The following is a 27,727-nucleotide window of genomic DNA, read 5'->3' as shown; positions in this document are numbered from 1 at the left end:
CCACACTGACTCCCATGGCACTGCAGAGTCCTTCTTTGTGCATACCTTGATGTAGTGCTTTGCTTTTGGGGTGTTTGAGGGGGTTTCACTTTGCCTCCATTCACTCCCACCCCAGGGCACGTGGTGAGCCCTTGTCCTCTCCTGACTGCTCCAAATTCATTTCCATAAAGACGGCTATATGCCATGAGTCCTGACATATGTGAAGCAGCCTGAGGAGGGAATGGGGAGCTCATGCACCATCTTAGGCCAAGAAGAGAGCCTTTAAAACCAGAACTTCTGTTCCAGTGGAACCCAACTGTACTGTGAGCTAAAGCAGAAACACAGGGAGAACATAAGGAGAAAAGAATTTTAAAAGACCAATTCCTTGGACATTTTAGTGGCAGCCACTTGGGAGGAAGAGCCCAACCTTCAGGCACTGCACCCAGGAAATCCCCTTTTATTGAAGAGCTGCTCTTAGACAGGTCACAGCTGACACAATGTGGTGCTAGGGTCACACCCAACGGGATAAAGCCTCAAGACTAGAAGTAACAACCTAGAAAATTATATGTAAGTAGAATTCTTTCAGGGAAAAAAGCAGACTGCTGGCCTTAGAGAAGCTCCGGGAAATGTGAAGTGCTGGGAGGCAGGCTGTTGTCAGTGACGCTATGTCCATTGGGTCAGTTTCCACAGGGCATCCTTGAGCTCCTTGTTCCTCATGCTGTAGATGAGGGGGTTGACTCCTGGAGGCACCACCGAGTATAGAACTGACACCACCAGGTCCAGGGATGGGGAGGAGATGGAGGGGGGCTTCAGGTAGGCAACCATGGCAGTGCTGATAAACAGAGAGACTATGGCCAGGTGAGGGAGGCACATAGAAAAGGCTTTGTGCCGTCCCTTCTCAGAGGGGATCTTGAGCACGGCCCTCAAGATCTGCACATAGGACATGACAATGAACACAAAACACCCAAATGCAAAACAGACACTAGCCATAAGAAGCCCAGCTTCCCTGAGGTAGGTATCTGAGCAGGAGAGCTTGAGGATCTGGGGGACTTCACAGAAGAACTGGTCCAGGGCATTGCCCTTGCAGAGTGGTAGTGAAAATGTATTGGCAGTGTGCAGCACAGCATAGAGAAACCCACTGCCCCAGACAGCTGCTGCCATGTGGACACAAGCTCTGCTGCCCACGAGGGTCTCATAGTGCAAGGGTTTGCAGATGGCAATATAGCGGTCGTAGGCCATGACAGTGAGAAGAATATACTCAGCTGTTATAAAAAAGAAAAAGAAAAAGACCTGGGCCACACACCCTTGGTAGGAGATGGCCCTGGTGTCCCACAGGGAATTGGCCATGGCTTTGGGGACAGTGGTGGAGATGGAGCCCAGGTCAAGGACAGAGAGGTTGAGAAGGAAGAAGTACATGGGGGTGTGGAGGTGGTGGTCACAGGCTACGGTGGTGATGATGAGACCGTTGCCCAGGAGGGCAGCCAGGTAGATGCCCAGGAAGAGCCAGAAGTGCAAGAGCTGCAGCTCCCGTGTGTCTGTGAATGCCAGGAGGAGAAACTTGGTTATGGAGCTGCTGTTGGACATTTGCTTCCTCTGGCTATGTGGGCCTGTCCAAGGAGGAAAAGGCAGTGAAGAGTTAGGACACACAACTCTCAGCAAATCCTGCTCCATTTCTCACAGAAACACCCCCCTCCAGCCTCTCTCTCTCTCCTTCCAGAAAGACCTTCATGCAGCTGCCTGGCTGCAACTCTCTTTTCTGCTGGCTGAGGGCCCAATGGGGAGCAGGGGATTCTGCTGTGGACACCAGAGGAGTCAGTCCTGCTGAGCACCAACAGGCAGAGAGAAACCAGGAGTGATCTCTGTTTATTCACTCAAGAAATCAATGCCATTTCACAATTGTCCCTCCCAACTCACCCGACTGCAGAGGAGAGCTGTGGGGGTTTGGTTTGGTTTCTTTTGCTCCTGTTCCTTGTCCCACCTGAGGGGGTTTGTGGAAGGCAGGCATCCTTGGCCTTTCTGCTACACTACAAGTGCTACCCTGAGAGCCCTGGCAGGCAAAGGGCTGGACCCTTAGTGCATAGGGAGGAGAGATGGTCTGTCCCTCAGTCTTGCTCTCAGCTGCCCTTGGCTCACACCTCTCTGAGCCACAGGATGCTCACACTCAGCTCTTGCCCTGACAGGAAACTGGATACTGGAAAGGAAACTGGATAAGCCACTTGCAAAATGCAGACGATCTCCACAGTCCCCTCCCAAGGGAAGGGCTGTGAGCTTCTGGATGCCCTGAAGATGGGGTGTCCTGAACAGAGAGCCAGCTTTATCCCCACCCTATGGACTGCATTGCCCAGACCCCCACAGGCTAGAAGAGGCCTTGGGCACCTTGCTCCCATGGACACTGAGAAGGAATTAGGTATAGCAGGAGTGGAAGGATTAACAAGATTGAAGTACTGAGAGTTTGGGTTATGCCTGAGGGAAGGAGGCTGTGTGTCAGGAGTAGGAGTGGATAGCATTGGAGAGAGATAAGGCGAGCGCGTGATTTTTTGCTGTGAAGAAAGGAACTGCAAAGTTGCAAAAAGATAGCCAATTGTATTAGCTGAAGGAACGCATGAAGGACGCGTGAAGAAGACATATAAACCAATAAGAGTTCTCTCAGTAGCGCATGTACAAACAATTAGAAAGTATATAAGCCATGTAATAGTTCAAAAAAGGGTCTTCGATTTACCCCTCGATCAGAGTCCGTGCATCAATCCGCTACAGGACACAGCTTCATGGGAAGACCTGCAGGGTCAGTTGCTGAGCTGCTGCTGCAAAGCCCATCCCTAGAGAGCCTGAAAACAGCAGCAGCAGGGGCAGGTGGAGAAAGCAGGAGAAATACCCCAGGGCTTCTGCCAAGTGAGGCAAGGCCAGGGAGGGAGAGATGGGCACTCAGGAGAGTCTCCTCTGCTGGAGCTCAGGCTGCAGAGGAGGCAGCTCCTGCCCTGGACCCCAGCGCCTTGAGGGCAGAGGCTCTGCTGGGTGGGAGAGGAGACTGACAGACTTGGTAGGGGAAAAACATGTTCAGTGAAGGGCTGACAGGGAGATGCCCAGTTCCCCCCTCCCAGCCTTTGCTGTCAGCACTTTGCTCTCATTCCCGCTCTGTGGCTCTGCTGCCTGGATCTGTCCCTGCCAGGAGCTGCTTCTCTGTTCCCATGTCTGCTACCTATCAGTGCCCACAGACTACATCCCACCCGCTCTGTGCTCAGGTCTGCCCTGCAGAGCCCTCCTGGCAGCAGGACACTGCCCAGGAGCATCTCAGAGAAGGAGCAGGTCAGATAAACCACGAGGATTCCACACAAGTGATGGGGCTTTCAGTAGGCAAAGGAACTTGTGAAGGGACTGAATCAGCTTCCTCACAGACCTACTGACCTCTCAGTCTAATGCTGTAGAGGTCTCAGTCTCTTGGGCAAACCTCACAGCTCCATTGCTATGTTCCCCCACAAACTCAGCAGGAAACGGAAAGCACAGGCTTCAGAAAGCACCTTTCCTTCCACATAGCACCTGCCTTGAGGTGCTTCTTGAAAATCTGCCTCTGGCAATGTCCTCAAGTGATGTGAAGCTGTGAGCAGCCCTGACCCACGCAGCACCCTCTCCACAGCAGAGGGACCGTGCCCTGACGGGGGCCGCTCCTTCCACCCACACCTTCTCCCTGCAGCGCTGTGCGGAGCCACCCGGGCAGGATGAATGCTGGCCCTGGCAAGTGTCAGAGTCCCTGCCCTGGCACACAGCCCCCTGGGCGCAGGGACCCTGCTCTGAAGGACAGCCCTGGGCAGCCCTGCCTGCACACTCGGCTTCACGTCCCTGCAGCCATCCCCGGGAGAAGGCAACTGTCATTACCTGTCCCTCTGACAGTGCAGCAGGGAAGCCCTGCTCGGGAGCAGGTCCTACTCCTCTACGTTGGAGAGAGATCTCTGTAGGCTGTGACAGATTTATCACACCCCTCCAGGAAGATCATGTCCATTGCCGTGCAGTGAGAGACTTACAGTGGAGAGGCTGTGAAGATTGCTCCTCCAGTGAGCTCTCAGCCATCCACCCAGCCCAGACCGCCTTTAACCTCTCTCTGCCCTGCTTGTCTCCACTCAGTGCCTGCAGGCAGTGCCCTCAGCCCTGCGGTGCTTTGCAGAGGAGCTGCTTCTGGGCAGAGCTGTCTCTCTGCAGCTCTTCCTGCTTGCCATGCACTCCCTGCATCCCAGGAGCCTGGAACAGCTCAACAGCAGAGGACCAGCCCAAGGTGTTGTAATGACCTCTCTGGTGGGTTTGGGGCCAAGTCCATGAAGCTCAGACACTGAGAAGAAGATGAGGAAATCTCTGAAGAAGTCGGATGCAAACTGCAAAGTTTCTTTGAGCCTTAATGGGTCCCACTGAGGGACATTACTGACAAAGCCTCCCCGGGGACTGGTTAGAGCAGAAAACTGGAGGCAGAGATGACAGGCAAAGGAAATGTAAAGGTGGCTCTGATGCTGAGTAAACCTTAATGTGTCCCATTAAGGCAAAGGGCCAAGCCCTGACCCCATTAACCAACTGACCCCCAGCCCCTTGGAAGGGAGATCTTGTCCCTCACATGGTGCTCAGGGCTCTTGCTCGGGCCGTGTGATGTGGGGATGTGTGATGCCAAGGCCAGGACTCTGCTGGCTCCTGGCTCCTCTGCTGACACCTCCCAGGCTCCTGGATATGGACAAGGAGGCAATGAGGCCCTAATGCTAAAAGGATAAGGTGTCTCCTCAGAGGCATCAGTGGCAGAGACAACAGCCATTGCCAACAGCAGAAAGAGCTCCTCTCTGTTGGGGGCTTTCAGCCTTTCTACATCCCACTCTCATCTCCCCCGCAGGCTGTCCTATGGTGTTGCATCCCCTCTGCCTCTTTCCCTGCAGGCTGTAGGCACCCACCCTGCTACTGCACATTGCTCTCACCTCAGCATCTTCCTGCCTTTACTGGAATCTCTCCAGCCTCCCTGGCTCTTCCTTAAAACACAAAGCCTGGGGCTGACCCAGGCTGACCTGTTGCACAACAGCACTGCCCTTGGAGTGACATTTCTTTCTCCTCATGTCCACTCTGGATGTCCCAAGCTGCACTTTGTGGCATTATTTCTTTCTCATGCTGTTTCCCACTACAAAGAACAGCTCTGCCATCTCTGAAAGCAACCTTCAAGCACTCTCAGGCTACTCCCATATTGTCCAGAGCCTCCAGAACGCTGGTCCAAAGAAGCCCATGTCCCTCAGCCATTCCACACAGGTCATGTGCACCAAACACACCAGTTGTTCTCCAGGTATCCAGCCCCCTGAGCTGGAAGACAGGGACGGGGAGCAGAATGAAGCCCCACAATCCAATGGGAAATGTTTAGTGACCTGCTACACCACTTAGACACACACAGGTCTATGGGGCCAGATGGGATCCACCCAAGGGTACTGAGGGAGTTGGTGGAAGTGCTCACCAAGCTAGTTGCAATCTTTTATCAGCAATCCTGGCTAAACCATGAAGGTCCCAGTTGACTGGTGGTTACCAAATGTGATGCCAATTTAAAGAAAGGGTGAGAATGGGCATCTGGGGAACTACAGGCCTGTCAGTCTGACCTTGGGGCCGGGGAAGGTTATGGAGCAGATCATCTTGAGTGCCATCACGTGGCACATACAGGACAACCAGGTGATCAGGCCCAGTCAGCATGGGTTTATGAAAGGCAGGTCCTGCTTGACCAACCTGATCTCCTTCTATAACAAGAGGGATGAGGGATGAGGGAAAGGCTGTGCATGTTGTCTACCTGGACTTTAGTGACGCCTTGGACACCATTTCCCACAGCACTGTGCTGGAGAAACTGCCTGTTCATGGCTTCGACGGGCATATGCTTCGCTGCATAGAAAACTGGCTGGATGGCCAGGCCCAAAGAGTGGTGGTGAATGGAGTTCAATCCAGTTGGTGGCCGGTCACCAGTGGTGTCCCCCAGGGCTCAGTACTGGGGCCAGTTCTGTTTAATATCTTTATCAATGATCTGGATGAGGGGATCGAGTGCACCCTCAGTAAGTTTGCAGACAACGCCAAGGTGGGCAGGGGTGTTGATCTGCTTGAGGGTAGGAAGGTTCTACAGAGGGATCTGGACAGGCTGGATTGATGGGCCAAGGCCAGCTGTATGAGTTTCAACAAGGCTTATGCTGGGTCCTGCACTTGGCTCACACCACCCCCTGCAACACTCCAGGCATGGGGAAGAGGGGTTGGAAAGCTGCCAAGCAGAAAAGGACCTAGGGGTGTTGGTCGACAGCCGGCTGAATATGAGCCAGCAGTGTGCCCAGGTGGCCAAGAAGGCCAAGATCATCCTGCTTTTATTAGAAATAGTGACGTCAGCAGGAGTAGGGAAGTGATTGTGCCCCTCTACTCGGCACTGGTGAGGCCGCACCTTGAATACTGTGTTCAGTTTGGGCGCCTCACTACAGGAAAGACATTGAGGTGCTGGAGCGTGTCCACAGATGGGCAATGAAGCTGGTGAAGGGTCTGGAGCACAGGTCTGATGAGGAGTGGCTGAGGGAACTGGGGATGTTTAGCCTGGAGAAAAGGAGGCTGAGGGGAGACCTTTTTGCTTTCTACAACTACCTGAAAGTGAGGTGGGTGTCGGTCTCTTCTCCAAAGTAACAAGTGATAGGACGAGAGGAAATGGTCTCATGTTGCACCAGAGGAGGGTTTGTGTGGGCATTAGGAACAATTTCTTCCCCAAAAGGGTTGTCAAGCATTGGAACAGGCTGCCCAGGGAAGTGGTTGAATTACAACCGCTGGAGCTATTGAAAAGATGTGTAGATGTGGTGCTTAGGGACATGGTTTAGCGGTGGACCTGGCAGTGCTCGGTTAACGCTTGGACTTGATGATCTTAAACATCTTTTCCAACCTAAATGATTCTATGATTCCATGACTCTGTGTTGTCACTGATGGCTGAGTAGTTGCTAGGGCAAGAGTCTGCAGATGGGTTGTGCAGGTGCTTGCAAAGTCCATGGTGGTTGAGTAGCTTTTAGGGCAGGAGCATGCAGCTGGCTCATACAGGTGCTTGTGATGTCATCTGTTTTTAAGTAGCTATTAGGGCAGAAGCAAGCTCCTGGCTTGTGCAGCTGCTTGTGATGTCATAATGATATTAGTAGGTGATAGGGTAGAAGGAGGCCCCTGGGTTGTGCAGGTGCCTGTGATGTCATAGCTGTATTAGAAGGTGACAGGGTAGAAGGAGGCACTCGGCTTGTTCAATGTGCTTTTGATGTCACATGTCCGTGAGTAGGTGACAGGGCCAGAGCAGGAACCTTCCCAGTGCAGCTGCTTGTGGTGTCCCAGGTGCCTGAGTAGGAGATAGGGCAGGAGCAGGCCCCTGGCTTGGGCAGGTGCCTGTGATGTCACTGATGACTGATCAGGTGGCAGGGCAGAAGCAGGCCCCTGGCTTGTGCAGGTGCTTTTGAGGTACCTGTTGTCTGAGTATCTGATTGGGAATGAAAGCACATGGGGCTTGTGCAGGTGCTTGTGATGTCATATTTACCTGCATATATGATAGGGCAGGAGGAGGCCCCTAGCTTGTGGAGGTGCTTGTGATGTCATAGGTGCATGAGTAAGTGATAGGGCAGGAGCTGGGCCCAGGCTTGAGCAGTTGCTTCTGATGTCCCCTGATCCCAAGTAGATGATGGTTTAGGAGCAGGCCCCTGCCCTGTGCAGCTCCTCATGGTGTCACTGATGGCTCAGTAGCTGACAGGGCAGGACGATGCCACCGGCTTCTGCAGCTGCTTGTGATGTCAGTGATGGCTGATGGCTCGCTCACTCCCCTCTGGTGGGATGGGGGAGAGAATCAGAAGGGTCGAAGGGAGAAAACTCGTGGGTTGAGACAAAGACAGTTCAATAGGGAAAGCAAAAGCCACGCATGCAAGGAAAGGAACCCAAGGAATTGATTCACTCCTTCCCATGGGCAGGCAGTGGTTCAGCCATCTGCAGGAAAGCAGGGCTCCATCACGCGTCACGGTTCCTTGGGAAGACAAACACCATCATGCCACACGTTCCCCCCTTCCTTCTTCTTCCCCAGCTTTATATTGCTGCGTATGATGTCATATGGTATGGAATAGCCCTTTGGTCAGTTGGGTCAGCTGTCCCAGCTGTGTCCCCTCCCAGCTTCTTGTGCATCCCCAGCCCACTCCCTGGTGGGGTGGTGTGAGGAGCAGAAAAGGCCTTGCCTCTGTGTAAGCACTGCTCAGCAGTAACAAAATCATCCCTGTGGTATCAACACTGATTTCAGCACAAATCCAAAACACAGCCCCACACTAGCAACGATGAAGAAAGTTAACTCTATCCTGGCCAAAACCAGCACAGGCAGACACCAGTGGAGATACATCTGCCGCAGCAGACACCACTGCAGATGCCACTGCGGATATAGAGACCCTTGCAGATGCGGACATCCAAGCAAATGCACAAAAATAGTTGCAAGTGACACTGCAAATGCAGAATCAGATACCACAGAGATGCCACTGCAGTTGTAGGACGTGCTCAGATACCACTGACGGTGCCATAGAAGATAGGACAGCAAATGCCATGGAAGATGCCAGGCCAGAGGCAGATACCACCGCAGATACCACTGCAGATGCAGACAGCATTGCATATACAAATGCAGATGCAGGCAGATGTCACTGCAGATGCAGATGCCATAGCAGATGCAGATAACATGGTAGGGGCAGGTACCAGAAGCCAACAGCAATGCGGATGCCATTTGTGATTTAAACAAATTATAAGACCCATTGTGGTCTTCTCTTTTAGCATTGGGAACTAACCAAAGGCTCTTATGTGATCTATTACCTCAGTGGGAAAGAATTGTTAAAAGGGACCACCAACTGATTGTGGATGCGCTTGGTGTAGCCCAAGATAATGTTTCTCTTGGTCTTAGTTGTATCCAAGCTCAACTGTGGATGCAGTCTATGGTAGCAGCAATTATAAGAGTAGGTGAAGGTTACCCACTGAAATTCAAAAGGTAATTTGGGAAAATGCAACTAAATTTGAGAAAGAATTCCAATCCTGGTGGTATTTACTCAATTTCACTTATGACCCCATCAACAATAAGGCCACAGCTTTTGTCTTAACAATACACAGTGCTTCAGTATACACCATATACCCAATCATTGCGTTAGGATTAAATCCAAATGCAACTGTACTCTATCCAGGAGAACATAGAGTGTGGGCTCAACAAAATGGAAACAAGTGGCAAACTGTTGATGTTAACGCATGCGTTGTACCGGAACAACAAGGATTTATTTGTAACACCCTCAAAGCCCAAGACATTTGCCTTGACACTGAACAAAATGTTTGTCATTTTGAAATACATCCTGATGAAACCCTTGAAACTGTACTGGTATATATTGGAAAAGGATGTGTTTGTATGAGAACCCTTTGTGATTTTATATTCCTAGATAACATTAGTGTAGATACAAGCAATCCCTCACATATTTGTGTTTGTAACCTTACAAAAATGATGGGATGTGACTTCAGTTATTCAGCTCCTGTTACGTCTTATCAACTGTTACGATCTAATTATACACTGAGTCAAGATTTATTGCCTACCCCCATCAGAATGAATCTTACATTTATGAAAAACTAGAACAACACGATGACCTGTGTCAGCTGCTAGAATGCATGTGAAACAATGGACACAAACCTCTGATCACCGTTCATCATGACACAGAAGAGATACGCCATGTCTTGGAAAGAGTGAAGAAGGATGGGGAACACCATTGGTGGGAAACTCTTCTTGGATGGTCACCAACAGCAACGGGAGTTTTTAATCTCATGCTTCACCCCGTTGTGATATTACTAACTCCAGAACTGATATGTCTACATGATAAACCAGATAACCCAACTCCAACCAACCAAAACATACAAGCTGATACATAGCAAATAGCAATACTTCACTCTCTGCTTACAGTGGATCTCTAAGCGCAAATTATCAATATACTATTTATGGCACAGCGGCAAGAGGTGACGGTACCACTACGCTGTGAGAATAAGATGAATTGACTATAGGCACGGGGTGCAGTGTGACAGTGTGTTACCCCTCGGCCCCCCAACCTGACCTTTATCTCCCGTAACCCTGCTCAAATGATAACCAGCAGTGGGGATCGTAATAGATGTCTCTGCTCATGGTGGCTGCATCCGGCTCAAAGTGGATTCGGGAGATGGATAACAACACAAAAGCCAAGGGCTATGGTGCAATGCACCCACCTCACCACAGCGAAGAAACGAAAATCTGTGGTTGGTATGCAAATATGACTATGAGTCAATCATCTTACCCACATAAATAGAGAGCAGCCCAAGAGCCCTTGGAGATCTCCTGCACGGCAGCGGGCTGCATGCCAGGATGTCCCCTTGAACAGGGACGCATCTCAAGGTTAGTCCTCGAGTTGGAGAGATTCCTTGCTGCAACAGATCCTCGGTAAGTGACGAATAGTGGGCTAAACTTTGAAACCTTCCCTAAGTGATATAAAGGAATGATTGTGCATATATAATCCTTTAGACATAGACCGCTGACCAAGTCTGGGACAAGGATTGGATCCAGCCACACCTAGAGTCCTCTCTGAGAAGGAGTTTAGAAAGCAAGGGGGTCCTTTCTGAATCTCAGCACTCAACAGGAGGGTCTCCCTGATACTTTCTTCCTGTCCTCTATGTACTAAATAAGCAAATCTACCTTGTCATCGACTCTTGTTAAACCATTGTCGCATTAACCTTTGAACCTTGTTAACTCACTGTTATATCAATAAAGTACAGTTTTCCCTCTCTCTTACGAGTGAAGTGCATCACACCATCCACGACAGCATCATACTCCTCTGGACCAAGAAATGGAATCTCAGGTGTCATGGCATACCAATACTTGCATTCAGGGATCTGGTCAAAACACCCATCTCCATTTCTGTTGAGTTTGCTCACATCACCCTTGAGTTGATTCCCATCTGCTGCTGGTCATCCTCCTCCACAGGAAGAGAACACGGGGGGCATCCCCCATACTCATCCTCCCTGCCAGTCTCTACAGCGGAGCCTGTGTTCCTCCATTGCAGAACGCCATGTGAGCCAGCTGTCCCAACACATCTCATTTAATCCAAAACCATCACAGTTGTGTGACAAGCCATGGGGCTCCAGCTCCACCTGCCTGTGATCCACCTCCTCCTGGCTATGAACACTTGGGCCGCAGCAGCTCAGCTCTGGCACCAGGGGGGAGTGCAGACTTCTAACAGGGAAACCTGAGCAGTGACCCTGACCAGAAGACCATTGTCCATCGAGCTGTGCTGCGCTGCACGTACAGCCTGGCCTTCACGCCTGTGCTGTGCAGAACAGAGCCTTTGGCCGCGGGACAACTTCAGCAACTCATTGTCACAGAGGAGCCTGCAGGCAGCTCCCACTCAGTACTGGCCCTTACGCCTCCTGCGTGGCCTTGCCTGTATCTAACAAGGCAGCAAGAAGTTCTCATGAGATCATCATTTCTGTTAGACTGTAGAAATGATGAGAAGAGTTCTTTTTTGGTAAGAAATTCCTACAGTAGCTTGAATGATCCAAACAGGGGAATGTCTTCTATGGGTGGGGTCTGCATGGCATGCTGCGGGTGGGTCAGAGGCCTGTTCAATGCTACACCACCTGGGGTTCCAACCACCTAAAAGGGACCTAAGATTATCTGCATGATTCTCTCTTTATAGCATTAGCGCTGATGAACAGCATTTTAAATGACACCTCATAGAGTCTGAGTGCCTTTCTTACTCCACTTATAATGAACCAGTGGTGAAAAACATTCTCTCAGCACCCTTGGATGCAGCCCCCCCAGTGCCATGGAGTGGTAAGGGTGGAGTTTGTGCAAGTAACCCCTGGCTTGATCCCCATCCACTGCTGGTTGTTCTCCTCCAGAGTTCTGCCTCAAAGCACAAAGGCCTGGGAGACCTCGCTGGTGGGAACTGAGGCAAAGAGGACATAGAGTAGCTCGGATCTATCTACACCTACTCTTACCAAATGTAGCAGTAGTCTCACAGTATTTCTGACTCTTCTTTAGCTGTTCCTGAGGTAGCAACAGCTCATCTTAATGCCCTTGAATGCCCTTTTGAATTTCAACTAAGTTTTGATAGGAACCATGTCTGTGCTTGGATTATGCTGTCCTTGAAGACAAGATGTATGCAGGCACGCTGTTAAAATCATTGGTCTGTTCCTTGATGGAATCCTCAAGGGAGTGAGTAAAGACCCCGGTGTGCGGTGCTTTGTGTTCAGGCAATGCATGCAGCTGTTGTGTCAGAGAAGGGACAGACCTTGCTTCTCCGATGGCATCTGCTGTCTGATGCCTCTGACTGATGGCAACAGTCCCTGGCACACAGGCACCAAATTGCACTCCCTGCAATGCCATCAGGGGTGTCTGTCATGCACCCGCCCTGAGTGGGAATTGCTATCCTGTAGGTCCTGTGCTGTCCCTGCCAGCCCTGGCATCTCAGGTACCTCTGTGGGCCTGGATTGGAACATTAAAGTGAGTAGATACCCTGAATTCTGTAAGGCAATGTGGGGATAAACACGAGGCAACTGCCAATACAGTGAGTGGAGACCTAGTAAATCCAAGAGATGGAGAAGAAGAGAGAGACTGGGCTCTCATATGGCATATGACTATTTCCTGTCATATGAATACCTCCATAGGCTACCCTGAACATAATGAGTGGGGACAGGTTCAGTTGCCCTTAATTTGGGCATCAGCTGTCATTTCAGTTGGCCAAAGGAAACTCCCAAGAGCCCCCAAGAAGATGCCCCCAGATGGTGTCCTGTCTCTACATCTGCCTGCACATATCTTCGATCTGTCTCTGTTACCTGCACATATCTTTGACCACCTCCAATGCCTCAAATGTCACCAGACATTTGCATCTGAGCAGCTCACTCCTGGCCTCCATCACCATTAATTTCCATGGGAGCTGAGAGAAGGAGCTCACATGCAGGTGTCTATTGAATGACCACCTGAAGAGAAGCAAGAGGAATCCCACCTCCTGTGGGTTGGTGGTGTGCATGGGAGGGAGCTGAGTCCACTTCCAGCCCCAGGACTACAAACCAAGGAGAGGATGCCTTGACTGACTCAGCTGAATCCCTTCCCTCAGCAGGGTGAAAAGAGATCCCCGCCTGTGTCTGTCTGGCTGTCCTGTCTAATGATGGGCCAAGAAAAGTTGATATTTCGACCTAACTCTGTCTCTGAGCAGGGAAATGCCCCTGCTGGAAAGAAGTGTCTCTGCCCAGCTGAGAGAGGGAACATCAGTGATTCCTTCAGCTTGTTCCACAGTAGGTGCCCCTGGAGCCCCAGCCACAAATCAAGGCAGCCCAGAGGGGCAGATAAATTGCTGCCTTGGGCTGGTGGTCCTCTGCTGCTGAGCTGGGCCAGGCTCCTGGCACAGAGGGAGCTCATGGCAAGTGGGCAGAGCTGCAGAGAGACAGCTCTGCCCAGGAGCAGCAGCTCTACAAAGCACAGCAGGGCTTTGTAGGCACCAAGGGGAGAGGAGCCACACTGCCTGCAGGCACCAAGGGGAGAGGAGCAGGGCAGAGAGAGCTTAAAGGCAGTCTGGGCTGTGAAGAAAGTTGAGAGCTCGCTGGGGGAGAAATCTTCACAGCCCTCTACATGGTAAGTACCTGCATGAAGGGCAATGTATCTGCAGTTTGTGGAAGGATCTCCAAAAGCTGGCACAGCCCACAGTCAGGAGGACTTCCACAGTTTCTCTAGCGTAGAGGAGGACATGCTGCACAGCAGGGCTTCCCTGCTGCACCATCGGAGGGACAGGGCATGACAGCTGCCTTCTCCCAGGGACAGCTGCAGGGCTGTGAATGTGTGTGTGTGCAGCCCAGGGTGCCCAGGGCTGTCCTTCAGAGCAGGGTCCCTGTGCCCCAGGGGGCTGTGTGCCCAGGCAGGGACTCTGCTGCCTGCCAGGCTCAGCACTCAGCCTGCCCGGGGAGCTCCCCATAGCACTGCAGAAAGAAGCTGTGGGTGGAAGGAACAGCTTCTGGCAGGGCAGGGTCCTTCTGCTGCGTCACTCAGGGCTGCTCACAGCTCCAGATCACCACTAGGAAACTTCCAAGGGGATGTCTCAAGAGGAAGGCCAAGGCAGAGTTTACTAGAAAGAGATTTCCCAAGTCTGTGTTTTCAGTTTCCTACTTGGAGGGCAGGGAACAGGAGCAGGGGTGGGGTGGGGGAGGGAAAGAGAAATAGAAAAGGACCTGTCAAGCTTGGACAAGCCATTGAGACCTCTGAGCTGTAACTTTGAGGGGTCAGCAGGTCTGCTAATAGCCTCCTAAAGTGCCTTCAGCCACTCCTCTGCCTATGGACAGCACCAGCATCACGTTTGCTGGACCCATCTGGGTTCTTCTGACCCACCCTTTTGATCCTCCAAACAGGAACACGTGCCCAGGCAGTGCCCTGCAAACAGGCAGGTTTCTGTAGGGCCAAGGTGACTGCACAGAGGTTGGGATGGGGTCTGTGAGTGCTGAGAGGGAAAAGACATGGCCCAGGGAATCACTTCCCAGGAGGAAAATCTCCAGGCAGCAGGGTTACAATCAGGGAAGGAGAGGAAACGTAAAACAGATATGTTGTAGAAGGAGAATTCAGTAAACTCCGTAGCAGCCGCTCCAATGCAGACCCCTTCCTCTGAGCAAGCCCCCTTGCCTCCTCTCCCACCCAGCAAAGCCTCTGCCCTCAGGTCTGTGGGGTCCAAGACATGAACCACCTCCTCTGCAGCCACAGCTCCAGCAGAGCCCACTGCCCACTTCCCTCTGCAGAGCACAGGGGCTGAGACCAACTGCCTGGCAATGTTGGTGTCTGGGAGGTGGCGTGCACAGCTGGGTAAGGGTAACGCTGTCCTGACTGCCCGGCTGCCTCTCCCCTCGCCTCTCTCAGCCAGACCCTCACTGTATTTTTCCTTGTTTCTCCACTTGTCTGTGTTATTGCTATTGTTATCCTGTTCTTGCTGTCAGGCTCTCTGGGGATGGGAGATTCAGCTGTAGAGTCACACACTGATCTTGTGGGTCCTTTTGTGCAGGTTTGTCCTTGGGAACAAGCACCCCAGCTTGCCTCTCATCTGTGAGGCTGTGGACAATGCAGCCTGTGGGGCTGGGGAATGAGCTGGTTTTCCCTTAGTGACATACCATCATGAAAAAACGTCTGTATCTCCTTTTGGTATCCTTCCACGCTGTGAGCTGCCCTGCAGAATGGAAATCTGTCCCATAGCATCTTTGTGTTATCTGAAAGCCCCATCTATAAGCACAGTGCTGCTATAACCAAGGAAATGGTGTTGGGTTGGTGAAATGAGCTGGGTGTGTCCTTGGCTAGAAGTGGGTTGCTGAGATGTTGAGAAAGGGTGAGACATTTAGCAGTCTGCAGTGGATCTCTCTGCTCTCAGCAGTGTCTGCTGGCTTTTCACGCAAACAGAGCAGTGTGATTGCCCTCAGTCTCAGAAGGGTGCAAGCCCAAGTCACCTCGGTCTGAAGGACAGACGACGTCCCCTCACTCTGCTCTAATCCAAAGGCAATCCTCTTGCCTTGCAGGATTCACTCTGTTCTCCCTGAGGGCAACAGAAATACTAGGGCTTTCTGACATCCCAATACAATCCTCAAATCAGATGGGGGAAATTTAAAAAAAAACAGACAACTTTCAGTCTGCCTTCTGCAATCTTCATTCCTTAGCACTGGGACTCAGATGCTGACAAGCCGTTCTGCTACGGGTGGTTTCATCTGACAAAGCTGAACACCAGGACTGGCTGCTGCTTCCACCATTCCCATGAACTCACTGCTGCAGAGCAGAGCTTACACCTCAGCAGCCAGTGGCCAGAGGCCCAGCTCCTCATGGCACATTCAACCAGCATCAAACCAGAGCTTAAGCCATGGAGCTGAAGAAAGGTGTCCTAGGGAAGGGAAATGGAGGGGTGAGGTGTGTAGCAAGGGGAGGGACTATAGGAAATGGCTTTGGTTTTGCTCAGAAAAGTCTCCCCTAACTTGTCAATGACTTTTCCTCTTTGCATGGGTCCCCATGCCTGGAGGCAGCAAACATCCAATACCAGCTCTATCACGGAGTTCTTTCTCCTGGCATTCATGGACACACGGGAGCTGCAGCTCTTGCACTTCTGGCTCTTCCTGGGCATCTACCTGGCTGCCCTCCTGGGCAATGGACTCATCATCACTGCTGTAGTCTGCAACCACCTCCTCCACACCCCCATGTACTTCTTCCTCCTCAACCTCTCCCTCCTCAACCTGGCCTCCATTTCCACCACTGTCCCCAAAGCCATGGCCAGTTTCCTGTGGGACAGCAAAGCCATCTCCTACCTGGGATGTGCTGCCCAGGTCTTTCTGTTTGTCTTTTTCATGTCAGCAGAGTTTTCTCTTCTCACTGTCATGTCCTATGACCGCTACGTTGCCATATGCAAGCCCCTGCACTACGGGACCCTCGTGGGCAGCAGAGCTTGTGTCCACATGGCAGCAGCTGCCTGGGGCAGTGGTTTCCTCTATGCTGTGCTGCACACTGCCAATACATTTTTAATACCACTCTGCAAGGGCAATGCCCTGGACCAGTTCTTCTGTGAAATCCCCCAGATCCTCAAGCTCTCCTGCTCAGATTCATACCTCAGGGAAGTGTGGGTTATTGTAGTTACTATCTTTGTGGATGTTGGTTGTTTTGTTTTCATTGTGCTGTCCTATGTGCAGATCTTCAGGGCTGTGGTCAAGATCCCCTCTGAGCAGGGACAGCACAAAGCCTTTTCCATGTGCCTCCCTCACCTGGCCGTGGTCTCCTTGTTTATCAGCACTGGCATAGTTGCCTACCTGAAGCCCCCCTCCATATCCTCCCCATCGCTGGAGATGGTGGTGGCAGTTCTGTACTCAGTGGTGCCTCCAGCTGTGAACCCCCTCATCTACAGCATGAGGAACCAGGAGCTTAAAGACACATTGAAGAAGCTGATTCAATCCGCTCTTTCTCAGCAGCAATAGCCTGCTCACATCTCTTCAGAAGTGATTTCAAATACTTCTTGGGAACGTCTTGTGCTTTGGACATTTTATCTGTGATAACCATGTTTGTCCATGTCTGAATCCACTCCACTTCCCCAGAGCCACGAACCCAGCCTGTCTGACCCACAGGCCTCTTCACGTGTGTCTAGCACAACGGTACAGATGGCCTCCTGTGTCGCACCTCTGTAATAAAAGGGGATTTCCTCAGTGGTGGTGTCTGGAGGTTGGGCTCTTCTTCCAAAGCTGAGCTCAGGCTGAAGAAATGGCCCCCACAATGCCGTGCTGCTTTGCTTGGGTTCTCCCCAGGGGATGAGGGGAGGAGGGCATGGGGCAATGTGTTAGAGAATGGGCCTGGGCTGAGCCTTCACCTGTGGGTGCCCAGTTCCCCCAGAGATGGTGAATGATCAACAGGGATCTGCCTGAGATTGTCACCCCATGGCTTTCAGGCACCACAGCCCGCTCGTTCTGCAGAGCAGTACCAACAGCTCGGGGCCCTGTGGAGAGCATGGGGAGGAGGGAGGAGTGGCAAGTCAGGCCATCGTGGATAAACTTCCCTGGTGAAAGGCTCTCTGGGGGCAGAGACATCTTTGGAGAAGATCAAAGCAGCAACTCTATGCTTCCACGGAGGAATAAATGACAAAGAGAAACCTATTTCTGAATGCACCAGCTCGGGCAGGCTTCTCTATTACTTGGGTAGCTGACGCAGCCTGAGGATGCCCTGGGCCAGGAGCCTTTTCCTGGGAGTGGGGCTGGCACAGAGGGGTTTGCTGGCCTGGACAATAAGTATGTCTTCCATACAGGAGCAGTCACTGGCCTCCATCTCCTCATGCCATGGCTGGCCCTCAGCCCTGGGGCTGATGGGGAGGCTGAGACACCTCTCTGCCCACCAGGAGCTACTGTGAGCTTCAGAAGGGCTGGAGCTGTGGGGTTGATTGTGCAGAGCTTTGCAATACCCATCAATGGGCACTGCCATGGGGTCAGCCCAGAATGGGCTGCTTTTCTGGGCTGGACTGAGAGAGATGGGTAGGAGGAGGGAAGTGGTGGGGACCATCAGAGAGGGACTGGGCTGAGCTGGAAATTACTCGGGATAGAAGCACACTGAAGTTAACTGAGCTGCCTGACCATGCAGGGTGAGGACTCACACCAGGGGATTGGTGGTGCAGAGTCAGGGCTTGTGGAAGGCAGCTGAGACTTACAGACATAGGAGAGAGGAGGCTGGTCTTTGTCTTTGGTGGCATGGACAGCTGGGGAAGGTGCCCCAGGGCATTTGTAACCCCCCAGCCTTTCTCCTTGGCCATTTCCAGCACTGGCACCACACCCCAAGTTTATGGGTGAATTTTCCTGTTTAGCCATTTCCATCATCCTGCTGGGCTCAGTGCTTGAATCACTTGGCTTGAAGCAAAGGACCTCCAAGATGGTCAGGGACTGGAGCACCTTTCCCATGAGGAAAGGCTGAGGGAGCTGAGCTACTGCAGCCCAGAGAAAGGAAGGCAAAGAGGGACCTCATTGCAGCCTGCCAGTACCTACAAGGACTTTATGGAGACCAGAGAGACAAGCTCTTCACCATAGTGCATGGTGGGAGGACAAAAGACAGTGGATGGAAGATGAAAGAGAGGAGGTTCAGCCTGGAGATAAGGAAAGCCTGTTTCACCATGAGCGGAGGCAAGCGTTGGAGCAGGTCACCCAGAGATGCTGTGTAGACTCTGTCCTTGAAGGTTGTCAAACTCTGACTGGATCAAGCCTTGAGCAACCTGGTCTGAGCCTTTTTTATGGCAGGTTGGACTGCAGAACTCCCGAGGTGCCTTCCAGCTTGAGTTGATCATATGACCTCAGGCCTTTGTCTGATAACAACAGAGCAGGTTGTTATGGGGCATGAATCTTCCTGTGCTGTATGTGACCACTTCAAACAACATCTACATGAGTGAAGCGAGGTCAATACCGCAGTGTGACTGTCTCTGTGCAAAGGCTGAGGGGTATCCTTGACAGTCCTGGGCAGGGAGGGTTTTGGGGGCACAGGGCTCTGTGCAAGACACAAAATGATCTTCTTTTTAAATGCTGCTACGAAACAATAGACATGTTTAGAAAATGTCAATAACAGTAAAACGAAGAACTAAAGGCAAAGATGCAAAGCAAAGAAAATATTTAAAAACCCTTTTCAGCTTTTAAACTTCTTTGTTGATTTCTTTTCTTTTAACATACTAGTCTTTGGGGGGAATTTGTGTCCTTGTTCTTTTATTTTTTTTTTTTTGAAAAAGGAAGATTTTTCCACAACTGAGATTGGATGTATGACACTAATGTCTTCAACTAGAGGGACACAGACACCTTCTGCCAGTATAGATGCCCTGGAAACCCCCTGCCCAGCCTGTACCTGTAGCTCCCGAGGGACTCCGCTCTTCGACATGTCCTGTCTGATAGCTGCCAGCCCCGGCAAACACCTCAGGTACACAGAGGCCTCTAAAAGTGGCCCTGGATGTTTTATGGTCAGACAAACAAGGTCTGCCTAGAGAGGGGAACAAATCTGCAATGTTTAAAAAAATAGAGAAGCCCATTTTCATCAGCTGAAACAATTGATTACTCTTCATATAACGGCAGTGTTTTCACACCATGCCAGAATGGGAATTTGCAGGAAGTGCATTAATCATAGGAGAAAAAATATTGGTCTGCTGTACTTGCATTACAGCTACTCTATCTATTTTCTTATGCTGCATATTTAATCTCCCTCATCTTTCAGGTGTTCCTACCTCTGCTGATTAAATGACCATGTCTAAGAGCATCTTTTCAGCAGATGTATCGGGACATTTGTCCTTCCCATTGCTGCCCAGATTTCCCCCTCCCTTGGCTTTTTGTTCATTGAGATACCTCCCAATTATCTGGTTGCTGCTTTGAGCTTTTAACTCCCTAACTGAGGGAGTCAAAATCTTGCACCCATTTCAAAAGTAAATTAACTCTTTCATCAGCTCCTTAATTGCATTTCTGTCCTTTTCTATCTCTCTGTGTGAAACAGTCCTTGTAAGGGTATCGTCATTGCCCACCTCCACCACAGGATGCCCTACACTGTGCCACTCCTGTGCCTGTTTCCCTGCAGGCTGTAGGCACACTGTCCACTTCCCCACCCTGCTCTCATCCTCACGGGTCCCTACCTGGACCCATGTCTCTCTCTGAAACAGAAAGCCATGGGATGACCACAGACAAACACCAGCACCCCCAGTGACCGGTTGCACCACAGTACTACCCTTCAAGTGACATCTCCTTTTTCCTCATGCCCAGGCTCAGACTCCAAAGCTTTTCCTTCCTCATGCTGTTTCCTCTACAAAGGAAATCTTCATCCTCTCTGAAAGCACCCTTCAAGCAGCTGCAGGCCATGACAACATTTTCCTTGGCCTCTACGTCAGGAGGCCAAAGCAGCCCAGGTCCCTCAGCCTCTCCACACAAGTCAAGGGATTCAGCCCCTTCACCCCATCTTGGCAGATGTCCTCTGCACCTCCTCCAGGTCCTCCCCACTCCTGCAGAACAAGGAGCCCCACTCCATCACAGATTAGTTCAGATGTGGCCACACCCCTGCTGAGTCAAGGGAGGAGGTAACTCCCCTTGCCTGGGTGGCCACACTCCTCCTAATTCAGCCCCACATGCAGCTGTCCTGATTCGTGGTCAGCATGCTGCACTGGCTTCCTATAGCATCCCTTGTAGCAACCATGCCTTCTCCTCAGGCTCACTCCTCAGCCAGTCACTTCCAAGCTTGCCTTGATACATGGGGTTATTGTGCCCCTGATGCAGGACTGGCCACTTCTCCTTGTAAAACTTGCTGAGGTTTCTGTTGGCCACCCTGTCCTGTGGTGCCTCTAACAAGATGACAGCATGAGGAACTGCAGGACAGGACGGATAATAAAAGGAGGTCCCAGTCTAATGGACTTGCAAACCAAAGTAAGAATTTGCAATGCAGCCATCCCAGAAACACCAACAGAGGGCACCAGGCAAGCAAAGCCAGGGCCAGTGGGTAAAGGGAAAACAGAGATGGGCTTCTTCTGTGGGAGGGTTGGAGGATGACCAAAGGGGAGGGGGGAAACAGGGAAGAAGGAAGTTGGAGGTGAAGCAAAGGGTTCAACCAGGGCTGTTTGTGGGCACCTGTCAAGGAGCCCTCAATCTCAGCAGGGAAATCAGCATGGCTGGGCACACCTCTGATGTGCCTCGACAGGAATGCACACCGTGTGGGCAGCAAACACGAGGATTTTAGTGTCTGTGGGAAGTTCCTGAGCTATAATCTCACTTAGATACCCGAGACAAAGCCAGATAGCTCACACCACTGGAGGGTGGCCATGGATGGAAGCAGGCTTTTTAGGAAGGATGGGGCAGGTCGGTGAGGAGGGGAAGTTGCCCTTTATGTGGGCGAGCAGAAGGACAGCATGGAGCTCTGCCTAGTGCCAGGTGATGAGCCAAATGAGAGCTGATGGATCAGGAGTAGTGGGCAGACCAACGTGGATAACATTGTAGTTAGTGTCCGCTAGGGACCAACCATATTAAGAAGAAGCAGCAGATGAGGCCTTTTTCAGACAAGTAGAAGCAGTTTCTCATTTGCAGGCCCTGGTCCTCATGGGGGACATTACCCAGTCAGACATCTGCCTGAGGGGCAGCACAGCAGGGCACAAGACATGCAGGAGACTTCTGGAGGGCACCAAGAACCTCCCAACCATTCAGCGAGAGTGTTAGGAAAGGCAAAGTCCACCTAAACCTCAACCTGGTAATTCATCTGGACATGAAGGGCATGAAGAAAGGATTTAATAACGACACCAGTAGCAAAAGGAAGGCTCGGGAAAATGTGGGCCTGCTGCTAGATGGGGCAGGGACCCTGGTGACACAGAACACAGAAAGGGCCAAGAAAGGGCCATGCCTTCTTCCTCTCTGAGTTTAATGGCAAGACCAACCTTCAGGGATGCCAGGCCCCCAAGACCAGAGGCAGGGCAAGGAAGACTTACCCTTGGGGCAGCAGTCTCAGGTTAGGGAACATTTAAACAAACTGCACATGCATAAGTCCTTGGGACCTGAGGGGATGCACTCGTGAGTGCTGAGGAAGATGGCTGATGTCATTGCAAGGCCACTTGACATCATGTTGGAAAGGTCGTGGGGATTGGGCGAGGTTCCTGAGGACTGGAAGAAAGCAAATGTAAACCCTATCTTGAAGCAGGTAGAAGGAGGATGCAGGGAGCTGTCAGCCTGTCTCCCGTGATACCCCTGTAGACAAGCTGAGCAAGTATGGACTAGAGAAGTGGAAAATGAGATGGACTGAAAAGTGCCTGAATCCCAGAGGGCTGTGTCCAGTGGCACAAAGTCCAGCTGGAGGATAATCGCCAGGGGTGTAGCCCAGGGGTTGATATGGGTCCCGTTCTATTCAGCCTTTCCTTAGAGTCCTGGAGGATGGGACCGAGGGCATCGTGAGCGGGTTTGTGGATGATACAGAACTGGGAGGCGTGGCTGGTACAGCGGCTGGTTGCACTGCTGCTCAGAAGGACGTGGGCAGGCTGGAGAAGTGGGCAGACAGGAAGCTCATCAAGGTCAACAAAGGGAGACACAAAGCCCTGCCCCTGGGCAGGCAGAACACCATGGACCAGTACTGGGGCCTGGGGGCTGACTGCCTGGAAAGCAGGTTTCTAGAGAAGGATCAAGGGGTCCTGGTGGCTAACAAGCTGGCCACGAGCCAGCAGTGCGGCTGTGTGGCAAAGCAGGCCGACAGCCTCCTGGGCTGCGTTCAGGAGAGGTTTGCCAGCAGGTCGAGAGAGGTGATCCTTCCCCTCTAGTCAGCACTGCTGAAGCCACGTGTGGAGTGGTGTGTCCAGCACTGGGCTGCCCAGTAGAAGAGAGACATGGACTTACTGGAGCGAGTCCAGCAAAGGGCCACAAAGATGAGGAAGGCACACAAGCATCCTTCAGGAGGAGAGGCTGAGAGAGCTGGGACTTTTTAGCCTGGAGAAGGGAAGGCTCATGGGGATCTTGTCCATGTGTATCAATACCTGACGGGAGGGAATGAAGAAGAGGGAGCCAGGCTTTTCTCCGTGGTGCCCAGTGACAGACAGTGGGTAGCAAGGGAAGCACAGGAACTTCCCTCTCAACACAAGAAAACACTTTTCTACGGTGAGAGTGATTGAACACTGGAACAGGTTGTCCAGAGAGGTTGTGGAGTCTCCATGCATGGAGATATTCAAAACCCAGCTGGACCCTGTATTGGGCATCCCGCTCTAGACTAGACGAGGCCATCTCCAGAGGTGCTGCGAAGAAGAGTCAGAAGGAACCAGTGGAGGTGTCTAGTGCTACACTCTGCTCTGAGCAGGGAGAGCTTGTCCGTTAGGTCAGGTTGGTGAGTGCTTTCTCCACTTGAGTTTTGAGAATGTCTGGGCCCTGGACCCAGTACTAATCAACTATAAAGGTGTGGGATTTTCCTTAAACCTCATGTGAAATTTCCCTTCCTGCTTCTCGTCCTCATTGTTTCTTGTCCTCATCTTCCCTTCCTGACTGCCAGACAGATTCTCGTGCCTACTCTGACCAAGGACAGCCACAACCTTCTCTCCAAGTGTGGCAATACCAGGATCCCTTATGACTGCAGAGCCAGGCATTGTGGCCGGCTCCGAGCAGAGAGACATCCTGGGGGTCCCTGCCTGGGCTCAGAGGAGGGCATGTGGAGACAGCCAGCACCTAACACAGAGGGAACGTGGTGGTGCCTGTGGGCTGACACCGAGGCAGAGTTTGGGGCAGAATGGGTGAGCAGAGAAGACCTCCAGCAGCTCCTCTGCATACCTGGGTAGGGAGTAATGCACTTGGTGGTGCTGCTGAGAGAGGATGGTGGCATGGGAGGGGAGGTACAAAGAGCTGTGGTGCAGGGCACTGGGGCTCAGAACTAGGTCTGGGGTTCCCAGCAGGCAGTGCCAGTGGCTACAGCCTCAAGAGACCCCTGACCATGGAGAGATCATCAGCGACTCTTGTCCCACCTGTGGAGAGCTGCTGTGGCTGCAGGGAGGTTACTGGGAGTGCTGGGGTCAGTCCTGGCTGCCCTGCACCTCCCAGCCCAGCATGTCTCTTGGGTCTGCGCAGCAATCGCACTGACTGGGGTGACAGCCCTGCCTGTCTGGGGATTGAGGGGAATTTAGGGTTTCCATCAGTGTGGGAGGTTCTTGGAGCATCATGGCTTTTGTTCAGATCCCTGTCCCTGTCCCTGGGCTGGCCCACACCTGCATCCCCACATGTGGCCCAAGACCTCTGCTGTGCAACCACCACATGGGACAGGGTGCATTCAGGGTTGGGGAAACATCCTCCCGGCACAGTTCCCACAACAGACCTCAGTGCCTCATTCCCCTGCAGCCGTCCAGCTTTGACTGCCCACCCCAGCACCCGACCCCTTCCCTGTCTTGGCCATGGCCCCCGTGAGGGTTTGCAGGCAGCCCTGCTCTGGGGTCTGCCAGGGTCTGGGCATGTGTGAGTCCATGCAGGTCTGGATGTTCCCCCAGTGTGGGCACTGAGCCCAGCAAGAGGATGAAGCTGGTCCAATATTGGGGGAGACTCCCCAAAACCTCCCCATGACCCCCCAACTTACGTTTCCCACAGCCTTTTCAGCTCCACCCATATATCTTCTACTTTGGAGTCTGTCTTCCCATAGTTGCTCATGGGGAATGATGGAGATCTGGGGGGGTTGGGGTGGGGCTTTTCGGGGATGGGGGATATAATTTCCAAATTGGGGTCCCCCTGGAGTTCGGGTTGGGTGGGTCGGTTTATTCAGAGTTCATTAGTGGCTGGAGGAGGAGGGATATAGGGGTCCTGGAAGGTGGGAGGTGATGGAGGAGACTTGGGGAGGCCGTGGGGTAATTTTGGGTGTCTCTGGGGCAGATTGGCATCAATGGGGGGTCCCCGGGGGCATTTTTGTGGTCCCTGAGGGCAATTTGGGGTCCCTGGGGGTAATTTGGTTCTCTCTGGGAGTAATTTGGTCATTCCTGGGGTCAGTTTGAGGTGTCCCTGGGTAGTTTAGGGATCCCTGTGATATTCTAGGGGTCCCTGGAGATATTGAGTGTCTCTGGGGAAGTCGGGGCATTCCGGTGTATTTTTCGGGTCCCTGGGAAACTTGGGGGATCCTGGGCCAGTTGGGGGGTCCCAGGGGTAATTTGAGGGTCCTTAGGGGTAGTTGTGGTGGTCCCTGGGGCAATTTGGTGTCCCTGGAATCAATTCAATGGGCCTTAGGGGCAGTTTGGGAGTGCAGGGGCATGTTTCAGGGTCCCTGGGGTAGGTCTGGGGGTCCCTGGGGATAGTTGAAGGGGCTTTAGGGGCGGTTTTGGGGTCCCTGGGGCAGGTTTGGCATCCCTGAGGGTAATTTTGGGGTCCCTGGGGGTAATCTGGGGTCCCTGAGTTAATTTTGGGGTCCCTGGGGATAGTTGAAGGGGCTTTAGGGGCGGTTTTGGGGTCCCTGGGGCAGGTTTGGCATCCCTGAGGGTAATTTTGGGGTCCCTGGGGTAATCTGGGGGTCCCTGGGTTAATTTTGGGGTCCCTGGGTCAGTTTGGGGACTCCACAGAGCAACGTGGAGGGGGTCCATGGGGTGCTCCCTCCACCCCCCAGGGCAACCCCCAACAACTCACATGTCAGCGCCCCGCCAGGGAGACCCTGTTCCTCCGCCTCCCATGTGGGAGAGGAGAGGGAGTAGATGGGAGGGTATATATAGGGGCTATGTATGGGGAGGGGTATATATGGGGAGGGTTATATATGGGGTTTATATAGAGAGAGTATATATATATGGGGATATAGGGGGCTATATATGGGGAGGGGTATATATGGGGGCTATATATGGGGAGGGGTATATATGGGAGTATATGCGGAGAGTGTATATATGGGGGGTATATATGGAGGGGTGTAAAGAGGATTATAAATGGGGGATTAAAAGTGGGGTATAAATAGGGGTTATAGAGAGAGTATATATAGAGTGTATATATATGGTGTATATATAGGGGGGTACATAGTGGGTACATATGGGGAGCAGTGTATATGGGGGTATACACAGGGATGGGATATATGGGGGTCTATAGGGGGCTATATATGGGGAGGGTAATATATGGTGGGCATATGGGGGTATAAACAGGGGTATAAATTGCAGGCGTATAAATGGGGCTGACAAATTGGGGGCTATATATGGGGGGCTATAAATGGGGGTCTATAAATGGGGGTACAAATGAGGGGGGTAGAATTGGGGGACACCCCACCCTACCTGGCAGGGGGGTTCCTCACGGTGGGAGGGGGCTGACAGAGCCACCCGTCCCAACTTTTGATCTTGTGGCCTTAGGTTTTCTTACTGACAAGATTTTTCAGGTGGGGGCAATTAAACCCCAGGGCAAACTAGCCCCACCCACCAGTGGGACAGTCTGTGGTCCTCTCCGGTGGCATGTCCTGTGGAAACGGGGTCCTGAGGTAGCCACCAACCCCCTGAAAAATGTGAGAGTAGGGGCAGGGGGATGGGGAAATCACCGCTGGTCTCTGAGGGACACCAAAGTCTTGGGGTTTGAAGGACATCAAGGTCTTGGGGTTGGGGATGGTCATTGATGGTCCCTGAGGGACACCAAGGTCTTGGGTTTTGGGGTTTGAGGGGCACCAATGTCTTTTGGTTTGGGGACAATCATCTCCAGTCCTTGAGGGACACCAAGGTTTTGGGGTTGGGGATGGTCATCTCTGGTCTTTCATGTGTCTCATGTCATGTTGGAGTAGCTCATAGGCCTGGAGTAGGCCCATGGCATGTGTAGGTGCTTCTTCTAATGTCACTGCTGCCTGAGGAGCTGGTAGGGCAGGAGCAGGCCCATAGATTCTGTAGGTGGTTTTGAAATCATTGGTGCCTGAATGGCCGATAGGCCAGGAGCAGGCCAATATCAGAGGTAGATGCTATGACATCCTCTGTGGCTGAGTAGCAGATAGGCCAGGGGCTGTGCATGAGCTTGTGATGTCACTTCTGCCTGAGTAGCTGATAGGCCAGGAGCTGGCACATAGCTTCTGTAGGTGCTCCTGATGTCACCAAAATAATATTTCAACCACGCCCGAATACAGCTTTTTGGAAGAACCATCATCAGCAGAAGTCCATACACCGCACACACGTGTGTGACACTGTAACTCATGCACACACAGTGCCAGCAGTAGGAGGGTGTGAGGTCACCGTCAGGATAACCCATGAGGACACAGCAGTGGCAGTGGTGACGTCACCGATGGCACCCCATGGCTGTGGGGCTCGGTGCAGAGCGGCCGTGTGCTGTCACAAGGGCTTCACGGAGGACGGGAGCTGCCCGGCCCCGTGCCTGCGAGGCCGAAGGAGCAGCCCCTGCAGCCCTGGCTGGAGCAGTCGGGGTGGGGGGGGCTCGGGGACACCGCAGGGATGTGCCTGGGCACGGCGCCAGGAGGAAACCACAGACTTCCTGCCTGGGCGCTGCGGGGGGAGCGTGGGGAGTGCTGCGAGGCCACGTGGGCTGTGGTTGGTGCACCTGCAGGCTGGAGCTCCTGATGCGCCCGTGGGGAATAACGGCCCCTCGGTGACACGCTGACAGTCAGGGATCTGTCTGAGCCTCTGGGCTGCATGTCTGCTGCCAGGGCAGGGACATGTCCCAGCTCCGGCTCCTGCGAGGGACCTTCCATGGGGCTCTCCAGGGAAGGATGGGTGAGCCAGCACTCCTGGGACGGGGCTCTGGCCTGGGCTAAGGCCCTTTCCCAGCTGCTGCTCCCAGCACAGCGGGCTCT

General features: G+C 52.4%; 2 protein-coding genes across 2 annotated transcripts; one reads left to right on the top strand and one right to left on the bottom strand.

The window, feature by feature from the left end:
- Window positions 1-642: 642 nt before the first annotated feature.
- On the bottom strand, window positions 643-1,563 carry LOC140645608 (olfactory receptor 14C36-like). The gene has a single exon (XM_072849064.1). The coding sequence runs from the start codon at window positions 1,561-1,563 to the stop codon at window positions 643-645; it is 921 nt and encodes a 306-aa protein (XP_072705165.1).
- A 14,445-nt stretch (window positions 1,564-16,008) lies between these two features.
- LOC140645599 (olfactory receptor 14A16-like) lies at window positions 16,009-16,971 on the top strand. Its single transcript, XM_072849055.1, has one exon. It carries the CDS (start codon window positions 16,009-16,011, stop codon window positions 16,969-16,971), a length of 963 nt encoding a protein of 320 aa, XP_072705156.1.
- Window positions 16,972-27,727: the final 10,756 nt, after the last annotated feature.

Source organism: Ciconia boyciana, chromosome 35 (genome assembly GCF_034638445.1).
Source record: "Ciconia boyciana chromosome 35, ASM3463844v1, whole genome shotgun sequence".
In the NCBI taxonomy this organism is placed as follows: Eukaryota; Metazoa; Chordata; class Aves; order Ciconiiformes; family Ciconiidae; genus Ciconia; species Ciconia boyciana.
Note: the sequence above shows the minus strand (reverse complement) of the source record. Positions and strands in the feature narration are given on the sequence as shown.